Here is an 18,927-nt window from a genome sequence, read left to right as displayed (position 1 = left end):
CTTGGTCTTCAGTGTTTGCTACACGAACCTAACGTCTCCAGGAGTAGATTTTATTTTATCAAGAAGTTCATTAATGGCGCAACTATGCAACGTTTCACCTGCCTAGTTGAAACTGGTTTGAAAACCAGATAACTTAGTGGCAGTGACAATGAGCTTCTGCACAGAAATCTTCTCTACTCACAAGCCGTAACGTATTTGGGTTCCAAAGACTTTGCATAGTAGGCAGCGTGCCATGATGCTGACAAATTTGTTATATAAAAATACTCGCCTATATCTCCCTTGGTTTTTAACCTGATAATCGGCTTTAAAATAAAATATGTTAATAAACTGCAAGAATAAATTCCGACAATCGAGGGAGGGCTCGGAGTACTGATGGCTACCACTGTATTTTACCAGCCTTTTGGTCACTTAGAAGAGGTGCCAAAGATCAAGGAGAGGAAAGTGGTGGGCTACAAATGTAAATTCTGTGTGGAAGTGCACCCAACGCTCCGAGCCATCTGCAATCACCTCCGAAAGCACGTCCAGTATGGCAATGTCCCAGCTGTGTCAGCTGCCGTGAAGGTGAGAACTGGAAGGTCTGGATGAGCATTCTTGTGTGTGAGCGATTCGAGTTACTTACTAACCCCATTGCCTAAAGCAGCTCAGGAAAGAGCATCTCAGAATGTGGGCATTCCTGAATTATACTTGGATTGGTTTGGCTTGTTTTGATTTCTTTGCAGGTTGGACCTTCCTCATCTTTCTGTTCAGGGAAAGGTCGAGTTTCGATCTGGTTTCCTTCCACGTGGATAGTTTGGTGGCAACAGAAGGTCCAGGATTCTCGGTCTGGGAGGCTTCAGGTCGTCCTTCTCTTCTGCGTTTAGTGCCATTAGCTCTTCGTTCTTCCAAGTTGCCCGAGCTCTTGAGAGGAATCAAGTGGGTTCTGTTCCCATCGTCTTCTGCTCCTCTTTCTTCCTGACTTCTTACTGTTCTCATCTGGCTGAGGATGCAGAAAGCCTAGGAGAATCTCTTTGTCTTCTTATCCTGGATCCTCTGGGGACTGCAAAAGACATTAAAACTAAAAGCATTCAAGTCACAACTGACCCTGAAAGCCTTGGTTTGTCTCCTCCATCCCCTCTCCCATATGATGCCGACAAATGTCTTCCCTTTTCCCTCTAACTTTTATTAGGCCACCTGTTTTGAACATCATAATCCTAATAGCAGCCACCACGTCAGTAACTAAGCCACCATCCCCATCTTCCAGAATATTGCTCAGCCCTATTATTTATTAAAACAGAAGTCGTTTCAGGGTTCTGCCCTTTCTCTATGGGTACATGCAAATATATTTTTGTCATCTGCCCTTCTTGAGCTTACATCCTATTTTGCCAATTTACCATGAAGATAAAGTCTCTACTTTTCTTCATTGAAGACTGAAGCTTTCTGTCTTTTGGCAGAACGGTGGCAACCCAGGGATATCAGCGGTCAGCTTCTTTCACACACCACTGCGGTGTGTCCCAGGCTCGTTTCCTGGGATCACGTGAGAGAGACAGAAGGGCTTTTCCCGTGTAATCAGTAACCCAAGGAACTATCTCGAAAAACAGGTGACTTAAAACTAGGCTGCTCCTTAATTTTTTGAATTGATTATGCAGCAGTCTCCAGTCATAGAGTGAAGTCACCATCTACAGGGTAGGGGGCAGACAGCAGGATCTTTTGCTTTGCTTCCTTTCCAGATAATGGCCCAAGGCTCCTCAATGACCATACTACTTTGCTTTTCGTTCTCTTCCTTTCTTCCTCTCTTTTCTGTGAGCCACAACCCTAGCCCAATTTTATGTCATCTTAGATGGGATTGCAGTTGGAATTTTCTTTTAAGAAGGGGAAGAAGTGAGTGAAGTGTCTTCAGAGCGGGAGAAGCCCTTGTTCACATTTCGCAAACAGTAGCAACCTGTGTCCGGGTATGTTGTTCTAAAATCACCTCCACTGCGTGAGGAATGACAGTTGGGCTTGCTCTCCCTCTAAAGGTAGCTGGAGAGGCAGGGGAGGAAGCTTTGACAAGAAGTGCTGTTGAGTTTGGGAGAATGAAGGGAGAAAAAGAAAGCTGGGGGCAATGATGATGGATATTTATTTTGTTGGTGGGGCATGTGTGTGTGTGTGGTTCTCTTAGCAGGAGGCGGATGACCCTGCCCACTTGTTCCTGGATGGATTGGAAGCAGCCAAAGACGCCAGTGGCGCCCTGGTGGGCCGGGTGGATGGTGAACACTGCTTGCTTGATGGAATGTTGGAGGATGAAACCCGGCCGGGGGGATACCATTGCAGTCAATGTGACAGAGTCCTGATGTCCATGCAGGGGCTGCGTTCTCATGAGAGGAGCCACCTGGCCCTGGCCATGTTTACCCGCGAGGACAAGTACAGCTGCCAGTATTGCTCCTTTGTTTCTGCTTTCAGGCACAAGTAAGTGCTATTGGGGGGTCACTAGTGGTTACTGGGGGAAGATGTCACAGTGGAAGGCACTAAGCTAAAGCAGAAGCTTGAATGAGTAAGAAGGCCCCACTCATGGTTCACACCTCCTGCTCTGTTACCTGGAGGCTCAGTCACCTTTTCTGTAAAATGGGCCTGAGAACAGGAGATTGATCGGATGGCATTAGATCTGGCAAATGCAGGCATTTGAAAAATGAGAATTGGAGGAATCGCTATGATTTACCCAAAGGAAAAATGCAGCTGTGGAGAGTAGATGAGTCTCCTGATTCATCTGTCAAACATTCAGTCAAAATCTAGTCATTGTTTGAGGAAGTAAAGTCCATTTGGAAAACTGATTTGCGAAAGAGGTAAAATTAGGACTGTTAACCCGTGTGACCAAAGAAACGTTGCTTGCAATTTTTCAAGAGACCTTGAAAGGTAAAGAAGTTCATGGATGCCAAAGAGTTGCTTGACATACAGGGAGATTGAGGGGAGGGAGCTTCCTATTACTCATCACAGCTTTGAAAGTGTAAATTTGGAACAAGTGTGTAAGGCTTTTTGGGGCCATGGAAAGAGGGGTGGTTTTAAGAACAACTTTTTGTTGCCTTTCTCTTTCAGCCATATAAAAGAGAGATAAATATTCAATAATGCATTTGGACAGTCTTGGATAAAGGTGACTAAGACTGACATGCTTTTTAAAACAAATTTTTTAATGAAATAAATGATGGACCGTTTGCTTCTTACAAAAGATAAAGGGCCAGTTAGTGGTTGTTGAACAGAAGAAGGAGGTGGTGGTTTCACAGAGGTTAGGATGGGTTGTAAACACTTTATTTTTATTTTTATTTTTATTTTTTTTGAGACGGAGTTGGAGCCTAATATCTAATCTTTGTCATCAGATCCATACATTGGCATAAAACTTGTAGGGTTCTCTTCAATTCATGAAGTATTTATTGAACAGCATCTATCACTTTGTCTGACACACAGTGGAACTTCAGTAAATAATTGTGAATAAATGAATGTATCCTGTCCTAGGTAGTGTACTTTGGGGAAATATAAAGACACAAGCCATGGTCTGTGGCCCAAGGGAATTTAGGGTCAAGGGTTGGTTTATGAAAATTTAAAAAAAAAAAAAAAAAACCCCACTGACTCAGTAAAATAAAGCACGTCTTTGAAAATACCAGTAAAATACCATAATGTGTCAAAGAAGGGAAATGTTACGTCAACTTTGGAAGAGTCAGGAAGGTTTTATGGAGTAAGGAGCATTTGGGTCAAGTCTTAAAGTAGAAAAATAGGACTTTGAGTAGTTTGGAAAGTACATAAGATGTAGAGGAAAAGCTGAGGGAGGAGACCATGAAGCTGACTGGGGCCGTAGCTGGGGGTTCAGTTTGACTAATCCTTAAGTTACATGTAAAGGAATAGTGAAAGATAAGGTCTAAATACTTTAAAGGAGACACATTTGGAGTTTTAAATGCCAGGAAATAGTATTTCATAATTTAAATTACTGGTAAAAGGAAGAGTCAAATTAGTAAAATAATTATAATTGGTAACATTTATTGCATCTCACTGTATACCAGGCACTGTACTAAGTGCCTTTAAGTATTACTTAATTTCATTCTCAAATGCTCCATTAAGGTATGGCCCCATTATTATCATCTTATGAATAAGAAAAGTAAAGCCTAGAAAAATTAAGTAATTTGCCCAAGGTCACTCAACCTATAAGTAATGGCTGAGATTTTATCCCAGGTAGTCTGACTCCATAGTGTGTGCTCTTGAGATGAAAAAAAAAAAAAAAAAGAAAAAACATGGGGGCTGGGGACAAGGAATTAAGAAGCAATAATAGTAGCTAAGTAGCTAGTTCAAGAAGTTACGGAATGATTGAAGGAATGGATTTGCCTGACTTGGAAAAATTGATTCAATGCATGAGATGAGGGACAAAGTAAAATACAGATGGCACCTAGGTTTTCAGTTTACTCAACTGGGAGAAAGGTTAGTGCTGTTTATAGAAACAAGGAAATGAAGAAGAGAATTTGTTTTGTAGACAACTCTCTGATGGGTTTGTTTAGAACAGGTTGAGTTAAAGATAACTAAAGGACACCCAGAGGGAGCTGTCCAGGGGCAATTGAAAATGTTGCTTTGGAGCTCAGGAGAGCATTATATGTTGAAATGGTAGCAGTACCGTTCCCACATGAGGCATTTAGAATGGATTTTAGTTCTCTGGAGTACTGATACAAATTAGAACTTCTTCCCACACCTTGTTTGGTATATTTATTATTTTTTTAGGCTAATAATTATTATGAAGTACTAGGGGTTCGTTGTAATTAAATAACTCCCTTGTAAGTTGCTTCTGGAAGACTTACAGCAAACATGGCTGTGTGTATCAGAAGGGATGTGCAGCCTTTTGACCATGTGACTCCTTTAAACATGCATGCACTTTGCCTCCAAATTAATATAGACCCTGGAAACAAGACAGCCCATTGCAAGAAGGTCAGCCACTTCGAAACCTCCCTTCCTCACTCTAGTGTTCACAATGAAAGTAGAATTAGAATTCAAAAAGAAAGTCAGCTCTTTTCAAATGCTAAATTTCTCTAATTCCCATTCTGTTATTTGAATAAGTTAGAGGACTAATTGATAGGCACTCTCACTGGCTTGGCAGGAAGCTTGAATTCACCCATATTGTACCTTCTCTTTTTAGATACACTCTTCCAATTATCAGATCTATAAGAAGGGACAATAAAGATTCTTACCATGACCTGTTACCACTGCCATATCTCTAAGTCCAAAAAAAAAATCTCTTGATCTCTTCCTTTAGCTTCCTGTCCTCTTAGAGTAGGTACAACTCTTGAAAATTAATTAATTAAATTGATAAATGCCATTATTGAAAAGTAAACAAAAAGGCTTTGAACGACCTAAAAGTAGGATTCCTGGAAAAAAAGGCAATGAGCAAATCCTCTATGCAATTTTTAATTTTGTCATTTTTCTTTTTGTTTCCTTTCTACATCAAGTTTGGATCGCCATATGCAAACGCACCACGGACACCATAAACCATTCCGATGCAAACTCTGCTCCTTCAAGTCCTCCTATAACAGCCGGCTGAAAACACATATACTCAAAGCTCATGCTGGTGAGTTGTGCACTGATGATGCACAAGTTCTTTAGCACTCTCTGAGTTTGAAACCTGATGGTCTTTATTGAGTGAAACACTGTCCTGCCTTACACTTGAGAATGTTATTCTTGGGATGGATGTATATTCAGTTTTATTTTCACCTAGTAAAGAAAAAATAAAGAAAAAAGTAAAAGTTAAACAAAATCACCTAAATCCAAAATAATACAAAGCCTATGTCACCCATGTTATAGTTAGTTTGTTCGTGCTACTAACAAGTTAGAATTAGACTGTTGGCAATTTTTACAGAAATTTCTAAATTGCCTATACTTTCTAATGCTATTGCCAAGAATCGTTATATGTACTAAAAAGACTTCCCAGCTAAAATAAAGTTAACAACTTAAGGAAGTTAGAAAGGGCAAAGGGAGCTCAAGGTGTGTGAGATTTTTCAAAGATACCCTTAGATACGTTTCCGTACATAAGATAGAAAATGACTGGATGGTGAGTGTCCAGGAGCTGTACTGGTCTCTATCATATTGTTGTTCCATCTCATTATTCATTAGAAAAAATTTGGAAATGAAAGAAGAAACACAGTCAGTCATCTATAGTCTTATCTGAAGACCACTGTTGTTGACGTCTGATGTGTCATGAACATCCCTTACCCACCAGGCTCTGCACTAGGCATGTTATATGTATCATCTTCTTTGGTCCTACAATAGTCCTAAAGGGGAGACATCGTGCCACATCCCTTGTGCCTTGTATAACCCTTGGTCACACTCTGAACAGTGTTGTAAGAACCGCTCAGAACCTAAGTCCTTCACTTTTGCTAGCTCCTCATACTCTGTGTAAACAGGACCATGTCTCTTCACTATCTTCTGAGTGTTGTAGTTTGTTGAACTGACTTAATGCAATAAAATTGCCCAGGGCTCCCAGCTGCCCCAAACTCCACTAGGAGTCAGGAATGGGACAGGGAAGTTAGCTATAGGGGCTTTTCTCTATCTTTTTGTATTTTTCTGTCTCTGGGAAATTTCTACTAAAGTCCATGAAGTGAGTGGCTTCAGGGTTCAAATCACTCTTTTCTAACTTGTGTATATTGTAAATTATCCAGCTGGGACACTATCCTGGTGAGTTTTGCCCATAGGCCTTAGCCTCGTCAAAAGCACTTTTACCAGCGAGAGCTGGGAAGAGATGATTCCGCCTGTGGGAAAGACTTGAAGAGAGCATCAGAGCCTGCACACTGATGCCAGCATATTAAGCTGAAGTGTCTGCTCTTGGAGCTGACCCAGCAAACTGGCTCCCTGTGCTCACTGGCTGGCAAGAAGAGTGCATCCAGTAAGAGAGATTGGGAGCAATGTAATTCAGTTCTTGACATACCTTGGAACCTTGGCCTCCATGACATTGCTTTGAGCGACTGAGCGGGGCTTGGCTTCGAAAATGCCAGTACTTTTTCTAAAAGACTCTTGACTCATCTTGTCTGTTCTAGGTGGATTATTTTATTTTAAAGAAGAAAAGGTTATGTGTGCTAACCCAAACATCTGGATTTGAATTCTCTCTCAGGTCGTGCAACTCACAGCCACCAGTAAGGTTCACACAACCAAGCTTGCATTTAAAAAAAAAATGAAAAAATAGAATAAAGAGGGCAGTAGTATTCTATATATTGTCATATATATATATAATACACACACACACATATATATATATATATATACAAGTAAACATCATACTCAGCATTGTGATCTAACTCCTAAAGAGATACAACTGACTGGTATTCCTGGTTGGGTCCTCTGACTTTTTTGAACTTCTGTCCTTCCTTGTGCTTCGTGATGTTGAGCAATTCAAGTTTTTCTGTGGTTTTCTTCAAGACTTTTTTGGAAATGCAAGCTCTGAGGGTCATCAGTGGTGAGAGGAAGGCTTAATTATAGAACTTGGATGCTAGACTCACTTCACATGTGAACCCATTTAGTAATTTTCATGGTGGCAGGAAAGAATGATCTCAGAAAAGCAGGGGCAAAGAATGATCTTCCAATACCTGTTTTTCTTGCTTTTAATCCTTAGACCACAGCTCTGTTCATTTTCACTGGTCCACAAAACTTTATGATTCTGTTTTCTCTTCTTTCTTCTCTAACTTTTAAATGTCACCTTAAAAATTAATTTTAAAAGTACATGTTCATTAGAGAAAATTTGGAAATGAAAGAAGAAATACAGTCATTCATAATCTTGTTATCTAAATACCACTATTGTTAACATTTCATATATTTCCTTTCAGTCATTTTCTCTATAATTATTTTTAACAGTTGTAATACTAATGTCATTGAATATATATATTTAGCCTTTGTATTTACTTTTATTTTTTATGTTATTATAAATTCCAAGAATTTATTTTAATTGAATAAAATAAATCATCAATAGGATATGCCAAGATTGACTTAATTGTTTCCTTGTAGTTGTAAATTTAGGTTATTTCATACTTTTTTCAAGCATAAATGATGCATATTTCTAAGTAAAGCTTTATATTTATTAAAGGATATCTTCTTATTACTCTTTGAAATGGAATTACTGGGTTAGAAACATGAGCATTTCTGTGTCTATTGTTCTTAAAAGCAAAATGGCTTTCTGAATTGATCTTATCGGTGTGTATATATCCAACAATTTAAGCATGCCCACTTCACACTCTTAGTTCTTAAAATGTAATTAATTTAAAAGGTAACATATGGCAAAGGTAAATCCCATTCTAACTTAATTTGGTCATGGTGATCTGTGTTACATTTCAGTGGCATAAAACTAATTTAAAAAATAGTACTTATTTTTACTGAGAGGCACTCTTTATTGAAGAATATTGGAGATAAACACACACACACATACACACACACTGTACCCCCTAAACCCCCATGTTTACATATACAGCTCCCTTCCTTAGAGAAATGACTTATTTTTGCCCATTTCTGTGCTATTGACTAGATAGGGAAATGGAGTTCTGTGCTGAGGTTTGTGAACTGGTCCAAAAATGTATATATGTGGGATGAGAACGTGTATAGTTAGCAAGGAAATACAGAATAGAATAGCACAGCAGAGCTTGCACTGAATGACTTTGTGATTAAAAAGCCACTAATAGATCATTGGAATAATAATTAAGCATATTATTTTCTGTGACTGACAAAAAGGCAACCTTGAATGAAACCTGACATGGTCATTTCTAGTGTAGAGAGGGGGGAAAAGGGATTGGAAATTTTTCTAAAGGAGGTATCATAGGCAGTTGGGTTTCACTTCCTGTTGGGGAATCAATTCATAGCTTCACTCCTGTAAGTAGAGCCCAAAATGAAAAAGGACCAGTTCACTAGATTCCGGAGCTCATGGAAGAGTTTCCACTCCAAAGGAGCACTGTGGTTGTGGCAGGTTGGTCTGTGAGGTTCGTTCATAGAACATGAAGCTTGAGAAGCGCTTCTCTAGCGTGAGTTAACTGAGTTATCTTGTTTCCACCCCGGCCTTATACCCTTCTCCCCTCTTTTTCCTGTTCTATTTCTTGTCACCATCCTCTTCCAGGTGAGCATGCCTACAAGTGTTCTTGGTGCTCGTTCTCCACCATGACAATCAGCCAGCTGAAGGAACACTCCCTCAAGGTCCACGGAAAAGCCCTGACCCTTCCCAGGCCACGGATCGTCAGTCTCCTCTCCTCACACTCCCACCACTCCTCCCAGAAAGCTACCCCAGCTGAAGAAGTGGAAGACTCCAACGGTAAAAATGGGCTTCCAAGCTGGAATTAACCACTCAGGGTTGAGGTGGGCTGGGATTCACTGCCAGTCATTCTTTTTAGAGGAAAATCTTACGTGAAAACATGATGGTTCAAGTGAAGGAAGAAATGTGAAAAGGTTGAAATGGTGTAGAAGTTGGAGTGGGAAGGGGAAATGAACTTGTTGAGCATCTGTGTGACGCCACGCTGAAAACGGAAGTCAGCGCTCATGGGAGTGTTGCTGGTGGAAAGAGACAGTCAGGTGGGATGGATTAGTTTTCAATCGTTCCACTGTGGTTTCAAGCAAGAAAGCGAATGGAGTACCAGGCCAATTTGTTTGTTTTTCTTTATATCCTGTCTTGTTCTAAAAAAGATGTGCTGTGAAGTGTTTGGGGTGACAGGTATGTACATTAATGACACAAAATTCAGCGTAGGAATGCAAAGGGTGAATGAGTGGGGAAGTATGTCTCATTGAGCCATGTGATACCTTAGGGGTGACATAGGGATTTCTTACAGCTAAAGGATGCTAAGGAGGCATGAGTTGGGAGGAGTGTGTTACTGTTTACTTTTGGAGTTTCAGAAGAAATACAAGAAGCCAGGGCGAGGGTCTCCTTGATAGCAGTGTGACCAAAGCTGTAGGGTAGAGAAAGAGAGTCCAGACCTTGGGGCCTGCAGATGTGGCATAGTAAGCAAAGGGATAGTTTATTTATTGTTTTTATAAGACCAGGAAGCAGACCTGTTTTGATTTCTCATCTCACCTCAAATGATTGCAGAATCAGCTACTTGGAAAAGAAGTAGAGGAAGTCTGCAGATTCTTCGAGGTAGACCTGCTCTCTTCCAACCCCTTCTAGTTCTTGAGTCCCTTCTGCGGGAGCCAGTTAGCTACCATCAGCTTGAGTACTTCCCAGGTCAAGGAACGACTGTCTGCCAAGGTCTACTGTTACATTCTTGGGAGGAGCTTAGTGGACTGGAAAGAAAGCCGAACAAAAGCCTGGATTTGAAATCTCACTTCTCTCAATGGTGGTCACGTTTCCCTGGGCAATCTTAGCTTCTTGTTCCCATATGTAAAATCGGGGATAGTGATATCTACCTCAACCGATTATCTTCAGAGATTAATGAGAAAAGGTACACACCTGTAAAATACCTAATACAGCCTCTGACACATAGTAGGTATTTAATAAACGGCCGTTTTATTTCTGTACTTTTCATCCTTTGGTTGCAATTCTGGCCTTTGGGACCATTTATAACAAGTACGAATTTTGGTTATTTTTAATGTATGTGTTTAAACCAAGAGACTCTTCAGATAACCTGACGATCTGACAGCCCAACTTGTCAACATGGTCTAATTCTCAGATTATCGAAAGAGTAAATGAGTAGTGTTTATTCATGAGGCCTGTGAGCAGACACCTGTGGGAGGAAATGAAATGGTAAGTCCTAAGATGAAAAACTGCTTTTTAAAACATTTTTGAAGCTTGGTGGTCTTTCCTTTGCAAATCCTTTATAGCGTTCAACACTATAGCTCCTTACTGGTATCCCTGCCTTAAAGGACTTCTGTTTAACAAAGAAGGCCTGTTATGATGGCTACGACTTGTGATGACGTGACCACACAATCTCCTTAGCTACTGTGTAGTAGTTTAAAATGTGGAAGGAAGCCTGTGGTGTTTGTTTTTTTTTTTCTTCTGGGAAAATTTAGAGTCGTACATCTAGGACTGGGTGACAGTACCTGTGCAAGGGTAAAGAAAATGTCCCCTTTTCACCTGAAATACTCTATTCACCAGGAAGGGTTGGTATATTGCGACCAGAAGGGCAAAATCTAACTTGACCCACATTGTAAGATCTTTATTAATGTGATTTTTAAGTAATTGTTTTCATCTGACATGGAAGCTACATTTGTGGAGCCGTTTGAATGGAACAGATTCATCTCAGTGCCATTGCTAGCAAAGGCTTTCGCTGGGATGTTTTTCTCAATGTCATACCTTCTTTTTCCTTTGTCTTTCTTCCTTGAAAGGTGGGTCTCAGTCAGAGGTCAAGGGAGTCCTTTAAACCCACCCCACTGCGTGTATTGTTAGCCTCTGCATAGACTAAGAAGAGTTGAGTTCAGTTAAATTCTTGAGCCTGTACTCTCTCCCGAGGACTTTGCTATGCACGGAAGAATCAGAAATGAGTATAGGATTTTTCTGGCCCTCTGACAACTTAGAATCAATTGTTTAGATGATATTATTAGCACTTACATTTGAACTAACCATAACCCTAAGCCTCAGGCCTAACCTGTTTGGGGAGTGATTTCAGATTCTTAGAGGATAGACTGTGGGGAGGGGTGGTTGTCACAGAAATACGACAAAGTGATATTGAGTAGCTCTCTCTATAACATGGATAGTCTGTTTTTGTTTAGGCACAGGGAAATAATTTGCAATATATAAAAGTGATTCTCAGTTTTCTTCTTATGAGAGAACATAGTAACTGAAAGCTCTGCGTGATAACTATTCAGTGAGCCCTACACAGAAGTCATTGGGCCTGTACTGTTTTTAATGTATATAAATGACCTATATCAGTGGATCAGCAGTGATTAGTTTAATTTGATGACATAAAAGCTGATTAGATGAGGTAAATAAAAAGAAGGCTATTCATATGAATGAATAATTCTGTGGAAAGAGTAGTTAATAGTTGTTCATTCAGTAAGTATTTTCTTGAATCCTTATTATAGATTTTGTATAGTTTTGCATAGCCAAGAATGGCTAAGCAGGCCCAAAGTAGGAAGACTTTGCTAAGGAGCCGGATGGTGGATTCCTAGAAACAGCTAAGTCTACAGGATGGAAAAACAGCTGTGGGGCTAGATAGTAGCCTGTAAATTATGCCTTGAATGGTGTTAGAAACACACATGTGAAATCCAATTGCACATTTTAATAGAGAGAAGCTGTGGGGCTATTGGCTCTCAGTTCAGGTTTCCCACACTGCAGATGCCAGGACAATGTGAACACACCAACCAAAAATGTGTTGCAGGCCTGGGGGGAGTCAAGATCCATAAAACCAGGGAAATCACCAGTATGTCTTTGGCTTTCTGATTCCCTAGTGAGGGATGTGAATAAAACAAGTTGACATGTTCCTGCTATTTGCAGTGGTCAAATGCTTGCCGTCTTGAGAGGGAGCCAGTCTTCTCTGGCAGAGGGAAACAGCCTGAAAAGGGATGTTCTTTCTAAGCTGCTCTCCCTCCCGACCCAGAGGAGGGAGAAGAGCGAAGAAAGCAAAAATGAGAAGGTAGAGGGGAGATTTCACTCCAGCTGCCTGGCCACACACCTCTTCTGTGCTTCAACCGTGCTCTTGGGCTCTGAGCTGTCAGTCTTGACATGTTTCACCAGCACACGAATCCTCTATATATTCATGATGATCAGTTGTTGGAAAGAAGAGCGAGGGCTCTATGGTATTGGTTTTGTCTATAAGATAATGGGCAATGACACATAATTGCTATTCTAAACAATGCATTAAGGGGAAACAATAAGGTTGTCAACAAAGGGAAATGCTCTGCTGTGTTTGTGTTTACTGTGTTCCTTCTCCTGCCATGTACAACACAGGACTGGCTTTTATCCGACTGTTTCCAAGTCTCTGCTTTCAGTACAGAAAAATACATATATACGCACAGCTGTAAAATAACCAAGAAACTAGGACAGCGTAGTTTAGCCATGAGATCTGTTTTAGGTCTGAGAAGCTATACAGGACATGGCCAATGGATATATAACTTAAAACTCAACTATGTGTTAAGTCAAGCCAGTGATGACATTCCATCTTTTTCCTGCCTCTAGTTTCTCCCGGGGACTAATAAGTTATTTTGTTTCTTCTATCTATGCAGTTATGCTATGGAATTACCTGCTTTAGAAAATAGCTACTATGATGCATTTAGGACAAAAACAAAAATCAGACCAGGTACAAAGTGAGTAAGGTGAATGATGGTAACATTGTTTGTTTGTTTGTTTGTTTTGCCGGTGCCTTAGTTAGCAACCCAGAGAAAACACAAAGAACACTTGGTTGTGATAACCCTCCATTTATAATATAGAACTTGATATAGTCCACCCAAAAGAGAAGTCTGTGATATTATGAATTAATAGAAAAATGTTGCAAGGAGCTTTGCAATTTCCTTTTGTACAGATTTTTAAATAAATCTCAATTGGTTTTTCTCCTCTAAGCTCTAGAATAATACTTGACAAACACTATTTTTATCAAGACATTTCTCATCAAGGAACCACACGTACTTATTATCTCTCACATCAAAGTCTTCAGCGTTGCATCCAAAGTTCACCATTTAGTCATGCTTTCATCATTGCACAGTGGCTTCACTAGCAAATACTGACATTCCTGCCATCTCTCTACTTACTATCCTAAACATTTAATGTCTTGCTTTGTACTTCTACTCACTTTCAGTAAGCTCTGCTGGGAGGTTAGATGGATTTCTTTCCTGTCTGCTTTTCTCTACTAGTCCATGACTTTCACTTCCTTTAAGGATTGATTTTCACTGGCCCCAAACGTACTCTTATTATACTCTTCTATCCCTCATCTTCCTGGTGCTCTATTAGTACTTGCAGATATGCTATTTTTTCTGTCCCCTAATTTTCCAATATGGACAGTTAGGTAAGTACTTACTAAATACTTATTCTTTTCATGGACCCATGATATCTTGGAAGCATCACAGTTTTCAGTTCTGTTAATTGTACTGGGTCCTCAAATACATTTTAACTCCACTAACCAAATTACACAGGATGAGTTTATTTCACTTCCGTTTAAGAGGCAGGTCAAAAGACAATCTGAAGATGAAACTTTAGGGAATGCTCTAACATTAATTATCGGACGCAATTACTCTGCCAAGATAAAAAGATCTTCCTTGACAAAGAGCATTTTAAATGTTGTCATTGTTCCCTGCATGGTGAGACCTTCTGTATAGGGGAGAAGCTGAAGGTTAAGACAGGGTATAAACCCTTCTGTCCCTCAGAGGGATATAGAAAGTATGATGGAGCTGGAGAGATGAACATTTCTAGTATGGCCAGCTATTAGCAGAGTTGCTTCTTGGAGCAAGTGCACACAATTATTGATCTTAGAGTGGGCTAATTTGTTCTCTGTGTCTCTGTCAATATACAGTGTTTGGCTGCAGTTAAATTCAGATTCAAAGACGATATAGTGATAAACTGACCAACAAAACTTGTCAATGAGTAGAGCTTTCTATTCTACCTGAAAACTTTTCCCATCGACTTTTAAAACAATATATTGGTTAGAAGAGACTCATTTGGTGAGACTCAGTTTTTCTGAACATTAGAGATTGGCAAACTTTTTCCTTTAAAAAAAAATTTAAATTGACTCATAATAATTACACATATTTGTGGCATACCATGTGATAATTTGATACATGCATGTGATGTGTAATGATTAAATTAGGGCCATTAGCATTTCCATCACCTTAAACATTTGTTATTTCTTTGTGTTGGAAACACTCAAAATCTGCTCTTTAAGCTGTTAGTAAATATACAATCAGTTGTTGTTTATTCTAGTTATCTTAAGATGCTGTAAAATTCTAGATCTTGTTTTTCCTATCCAGCTATAATTTTATATCTATTGACCACCCTAATGCCCTTCCCAGTCTTTAGTAACCACTATTCTACTTGCTGCTTCTATGAGATCAACTTTTCTAGCGTCTACATAGGACATAAGAATGTGCAGTATTTGTCTTTCTGTGCCAGCTTATTGGCAATTTTTTTCTATAAAAAGGGCCAGACAGAAAATATTTTCAGCACTGTAGGTCATGCAGTCTCTGTCACAACTACTTAACTCTGTCATTGTAACATGAAAGTGACCATAGACGATATGTAAAAAAACAACATGGCTATGCTCCAATAAAACTGTATGTACAAAAACAAAGGGAAGGCCCATGAATGATACTTCACTAACCTATGCCGTAGATGAGATGATTGGGGGGAATAATTACAGCAATACCCATGAGATTAATCCAGTCTGTAACAAATGTCATTCTGAGCCTTTATATTTAACATATGGAATACTCCTAGATGTCACTTAAAAATGTAACTTGACCTAAATATATTATTAGATTCATATATGAAATGTAAGGTATTAGATAAAGTTTAAAAAATGTTAGTGCATGAATTACATTTAAGCTTAAAAGGAAAATCTTCTCTAAGAATTATGTTGAGTCTAGCTCCAAACTATCAACTCATTTTACCTTGGCTGCAGCAATGCTTGACAACTAAAAATTAAGATCTGGGATGCTTTATTTTTGAAGAGAAGCTTTTCAGATCTCTAAATAGGTCAGACATAAAATTCAACCTTTAAGAGGATCCAGTTAGTTGCTAGGGCATCAGCCCTTCCACACAGGTTCCAGTTGCAATCAGATTGAAAGAAAAAATGAGGTGGTTTCTTTAAAAATGACAGTCATGAAATGGAGACTCCCAAGTGAATAACTAATTGTAAAGTACAAAAATTTACATCGTTTATAGCACATGCGATGTAAGACATAATTTTAATGGCTTGACTATAATTTTTAATAGGTTCTGCTGGTCTCAAAATTATCTGACCAGCTACTAACTAACCTTCTCTTTTTGATATCAGAATTTCTACATCAAAATGTGGCCTAAAGTTCATTTTAACACTTACTATATTTCTATATTTCTACTGTAAAGACTTAAGAGGTCTGCAACTTCAGTGGAGCAAAGTGGCATTGAAGACCCCGAATCTTCTATTATTACAGGGATTAACTGTTAAAACTCTACCTCAGTGGCAAAGAGCAACCCTCCAAAATTATCACCGCTCTGAACTCAAAGGTCATGTGACAGACACTTCCCAAGATACCAACCTGCCTGGAAATTCTGTGACTTTTTGAATTAGCCATAGTTTTGTGGCTAATATCATCCTTTGTGCCAGAGATGAAAACATTTCAAGTGCAGGCTTTCCGTGTCCTGGGAACTTAGTCAACTAACTCATCTCCCTCTTCCCATGCCAACAAAAACATTGTTCATCAGAAATATAACCATATACCACTAAACTTATTCAGAACTAGTTCCCAGAAACACTGGAGTTTGCTTCATAATTCCACATCTGACTTTCACATCTCTGGGTGAACTGCTTGGAGATTACCTCAAGTCTTCCAGGCCTCATTTGTGGAAAGTATCTAGAAGGGAAGAAATCTACTTTATTCTTTAGCAGAAAAATATAGTCAGTCATTAGCTGAATCATCTAAAACAACTAATCTCAGTTATTTTTTAAAAGAAAGAATCTTTCCTTGTCTTCTCATTGCCCACTTCAAATTTTCTGTCCCTGGAGCTGAAGCTAGTATTTTAGCCCAATTTTACTTGAGATAAAAATCCCTCAAACTGTCTTGAGACTTCTTATGACTCATAGGTCTCTCCACTCTTTCTACTGTGTTTGAGAGGATTTTACACAGGCAGAAGGAAGGGCATTTGAGTTGGGAGAAGTCACAAGAGTGAGCCATGATTTAGAGGTAGAAGTCCTGCAACAGCCTTGCTAGAGTCGAGGGAATGTCCTTGGAAAGATGGGTATGTAAACAAATAATTTTTTTTTAAAGTGGGAAGAGCCACGCTGTTGTGGCTCATGCCTGTAATCCCAACACTTTGGGAGGCTGAGGCAAGAGGATCTCTTGAGGCCAGGAGTTCAAGACCAGCCTGGGCAAGATAGCAAGATCCCACCTCTATAAAAACATAAAAATAAAATAAAAGTAAATTAGTATGGAGGTGAGAATAAGATGCCATAAATAACTTTTTAGCTACAATTATTTTTTTGGAAAAAATAAATTACATACATTTTGATTGTATGTCCCAGGAAAGCATGTCCAAGTGATGTACACATATTTTTGTTAACATGTTTTATTAACCGTAAATAACAGCCAACAGAAAAATCCCAGTGGTGGTGATGAAACAAAAGTGGTGAAGTAACAAATGGCCAAAAGTGACATGAGGGGAAAGTATACAGGTGGGAGAATCTGCTTGCCCTCTGCTGGATTCAGTCCCTTTCTGTTTAGGCCCAGGAAATGATGTATTCCTGCCAGTGGGGCTCTTCCACTTTGCAAACAGTTTCCGAGTCATCAAGTTCAACCCAAAGGAAGTATTTGGCTGAGAGTGTAGGGCCCAGCTAAGGTTTCATTTCCTAGCACACTGCTTGTGGAGAAGTCATTCCAAGGCTAGGTTCTTCAGCTTCCATGGGGACACAAAACATTCTTAGATGACTCGCACAAGTCACTCTCTTACATCATATTTTATTTTGATGCACTGTGAGTCCTCCACCAGAGCTGCTATGATAGCCACATTGAGAGATGCAGGACCTTCTAAACTCTTCACCTATGTGTTCATTTTTAGCACTGCTAGTTATGTTTTTCCCCCTTGGCCAGTTTGAAAGTCATTCATTCTGGTTTACATAAGGGTTCTGCATGTCTCTTCGTTCAGTTCCCAAGTGATGAAGAATAATTTTTTTTTATTCTGCCAATTGTCTTAAATATGTCATCTGCTTTAATATGTCTAATGAATTGGAGGTATAAATGATTAATCTCATTTGAAAGAGAGGGGCACAAGGAGTGACATGGTGAGTCAGCCATCACAAAGCGTGTACGTGGTGGAGCTGTTTCATTCACAGGTTTGTCCAATTCTGAAGCCTGTGCCTTTGAACTTTGTGCCTCAGTGGAGTCTAATAGCAAAAACACATACCCAAGAAATGATCCAGAGTGGTGAAGCCTTGGCTGCTTATATGTCTGTGGGCTCTGGAATCTTCTAAGGGAAATGAAAGACAGGTATGTATTACTTACTGATATTTGGAGCTTAAGTTAACAGATGTACAGATAGTCTTAAGTTAAAAGACCAGAATAGAACAAAGTGAGAAATTGTGTGTCTGGATTTGAATGGCTGTAGCTGTGGATATGAGAAGGAATTGAGTCATGTAGGGCTTCATGGAAGAGGCAGTACTCAAGCTGGACCTTGAAGGGTGAGTGGATGTGTGCAGGTGGATGGAAAGAGGCAAGGAGGGAAGAGTATCAGCATGAGCAGATATACAGGAGAAAGGATCCTGGGACTGTAAAGAACCAGTGTGGCTGGAACAAAGGATGTGTGGTGAGGTTAGTGGGAGGGCAATTGGTGAGGTAAGGAGAGTGAGAGCGAGACAACAGGAGTACTTAACACTGGGAAGAGGACTTTGGATTTGTTAAGAAACACTCAATGAGGAAGACAAGCAGCAAGATTCCTTCCTCTCCAGAAGTGCCAGAGTACATTCGAGCTATAGGCGCATTCAGCTAGCATCAATAGGTCTTGAAGAAGGAATGTGCAATGAAATTAGTCATGGGTAGTAGTCATCTTCTTTTAAGATAGCTGCATAGAATTTTTACCTTCTGATGACAAAAGTAATACCAACTCGTGACTAAAGAACAGCTTTATGGCAATACATAACAAAATGTAAGGGTCACCCATCATGCCAGCCTCTCCCTACCCAGAATAATCTCTATTCACAGATTGTTGAAGTCATCTAGATATTTGTTCTATGAATATACAAATATAGGTTGTCATTTAGTTTAGGTTTGTTTTTTTGTTTGTTTGTTTTTTTTACAAAACTGGAACCGAACTACACAAACTATTTTTCTTTCATGTGTTTTTGCTGTCACTTGATGGGTTCCATCCAC

At 39.5% G+C, this 18,927-nt stretch overlaps 1 protein-coding gene across 2 annotated transcripts in view; it reads left to right on the top strand.

The window, feature by feature from the left end:
• Positions 1–18,927, top strand: part of ZNF462 (zinc finger protein 462) — a 151,856-nt gene that overhangs the window by 67,284 nt on the left and 65,645 nt on the right. For both annotated transcript variants that reach the window (XM_025360577.1, XM_025360576.1), the window contains exons 4-7: positions 397–561; positions 2,321–2,424; positions 5,433–5,551; positions 9,071–9,262. In XM_025360577.1, coding sequence (XP_025216362.1) covers positions 397–561; positions 2,321–2,424; positions 5,433–5,551; positions 9,071–9,262 — 580 coding nt within the window. The remainder of the gene's footprint in view (positions 1–396; positions 562–2,320; positions 2,425–5,432; positions 5,552–9,070; positions 9,263–18,927) is intronic.

Source organism: Theropithecus gelada, chromosome 15 (assembly GCF_003255815.1).
Source record: "Theropithecus gelada isolate Dixy chromosome 15, Tgel_1.0, whole genome shotgun sequence".
NCBI classification, from domain to species: Eukaryota; Metazoa; Chordata; class Mammalia; order Primates; family Cercopithecidae; genus Theropithecus; species Theropithecus gelada.
Note: the sequence above shows the minus strand (reverse complement) of the source record. Positions and strands in the feature narration are given on the sequence as shown.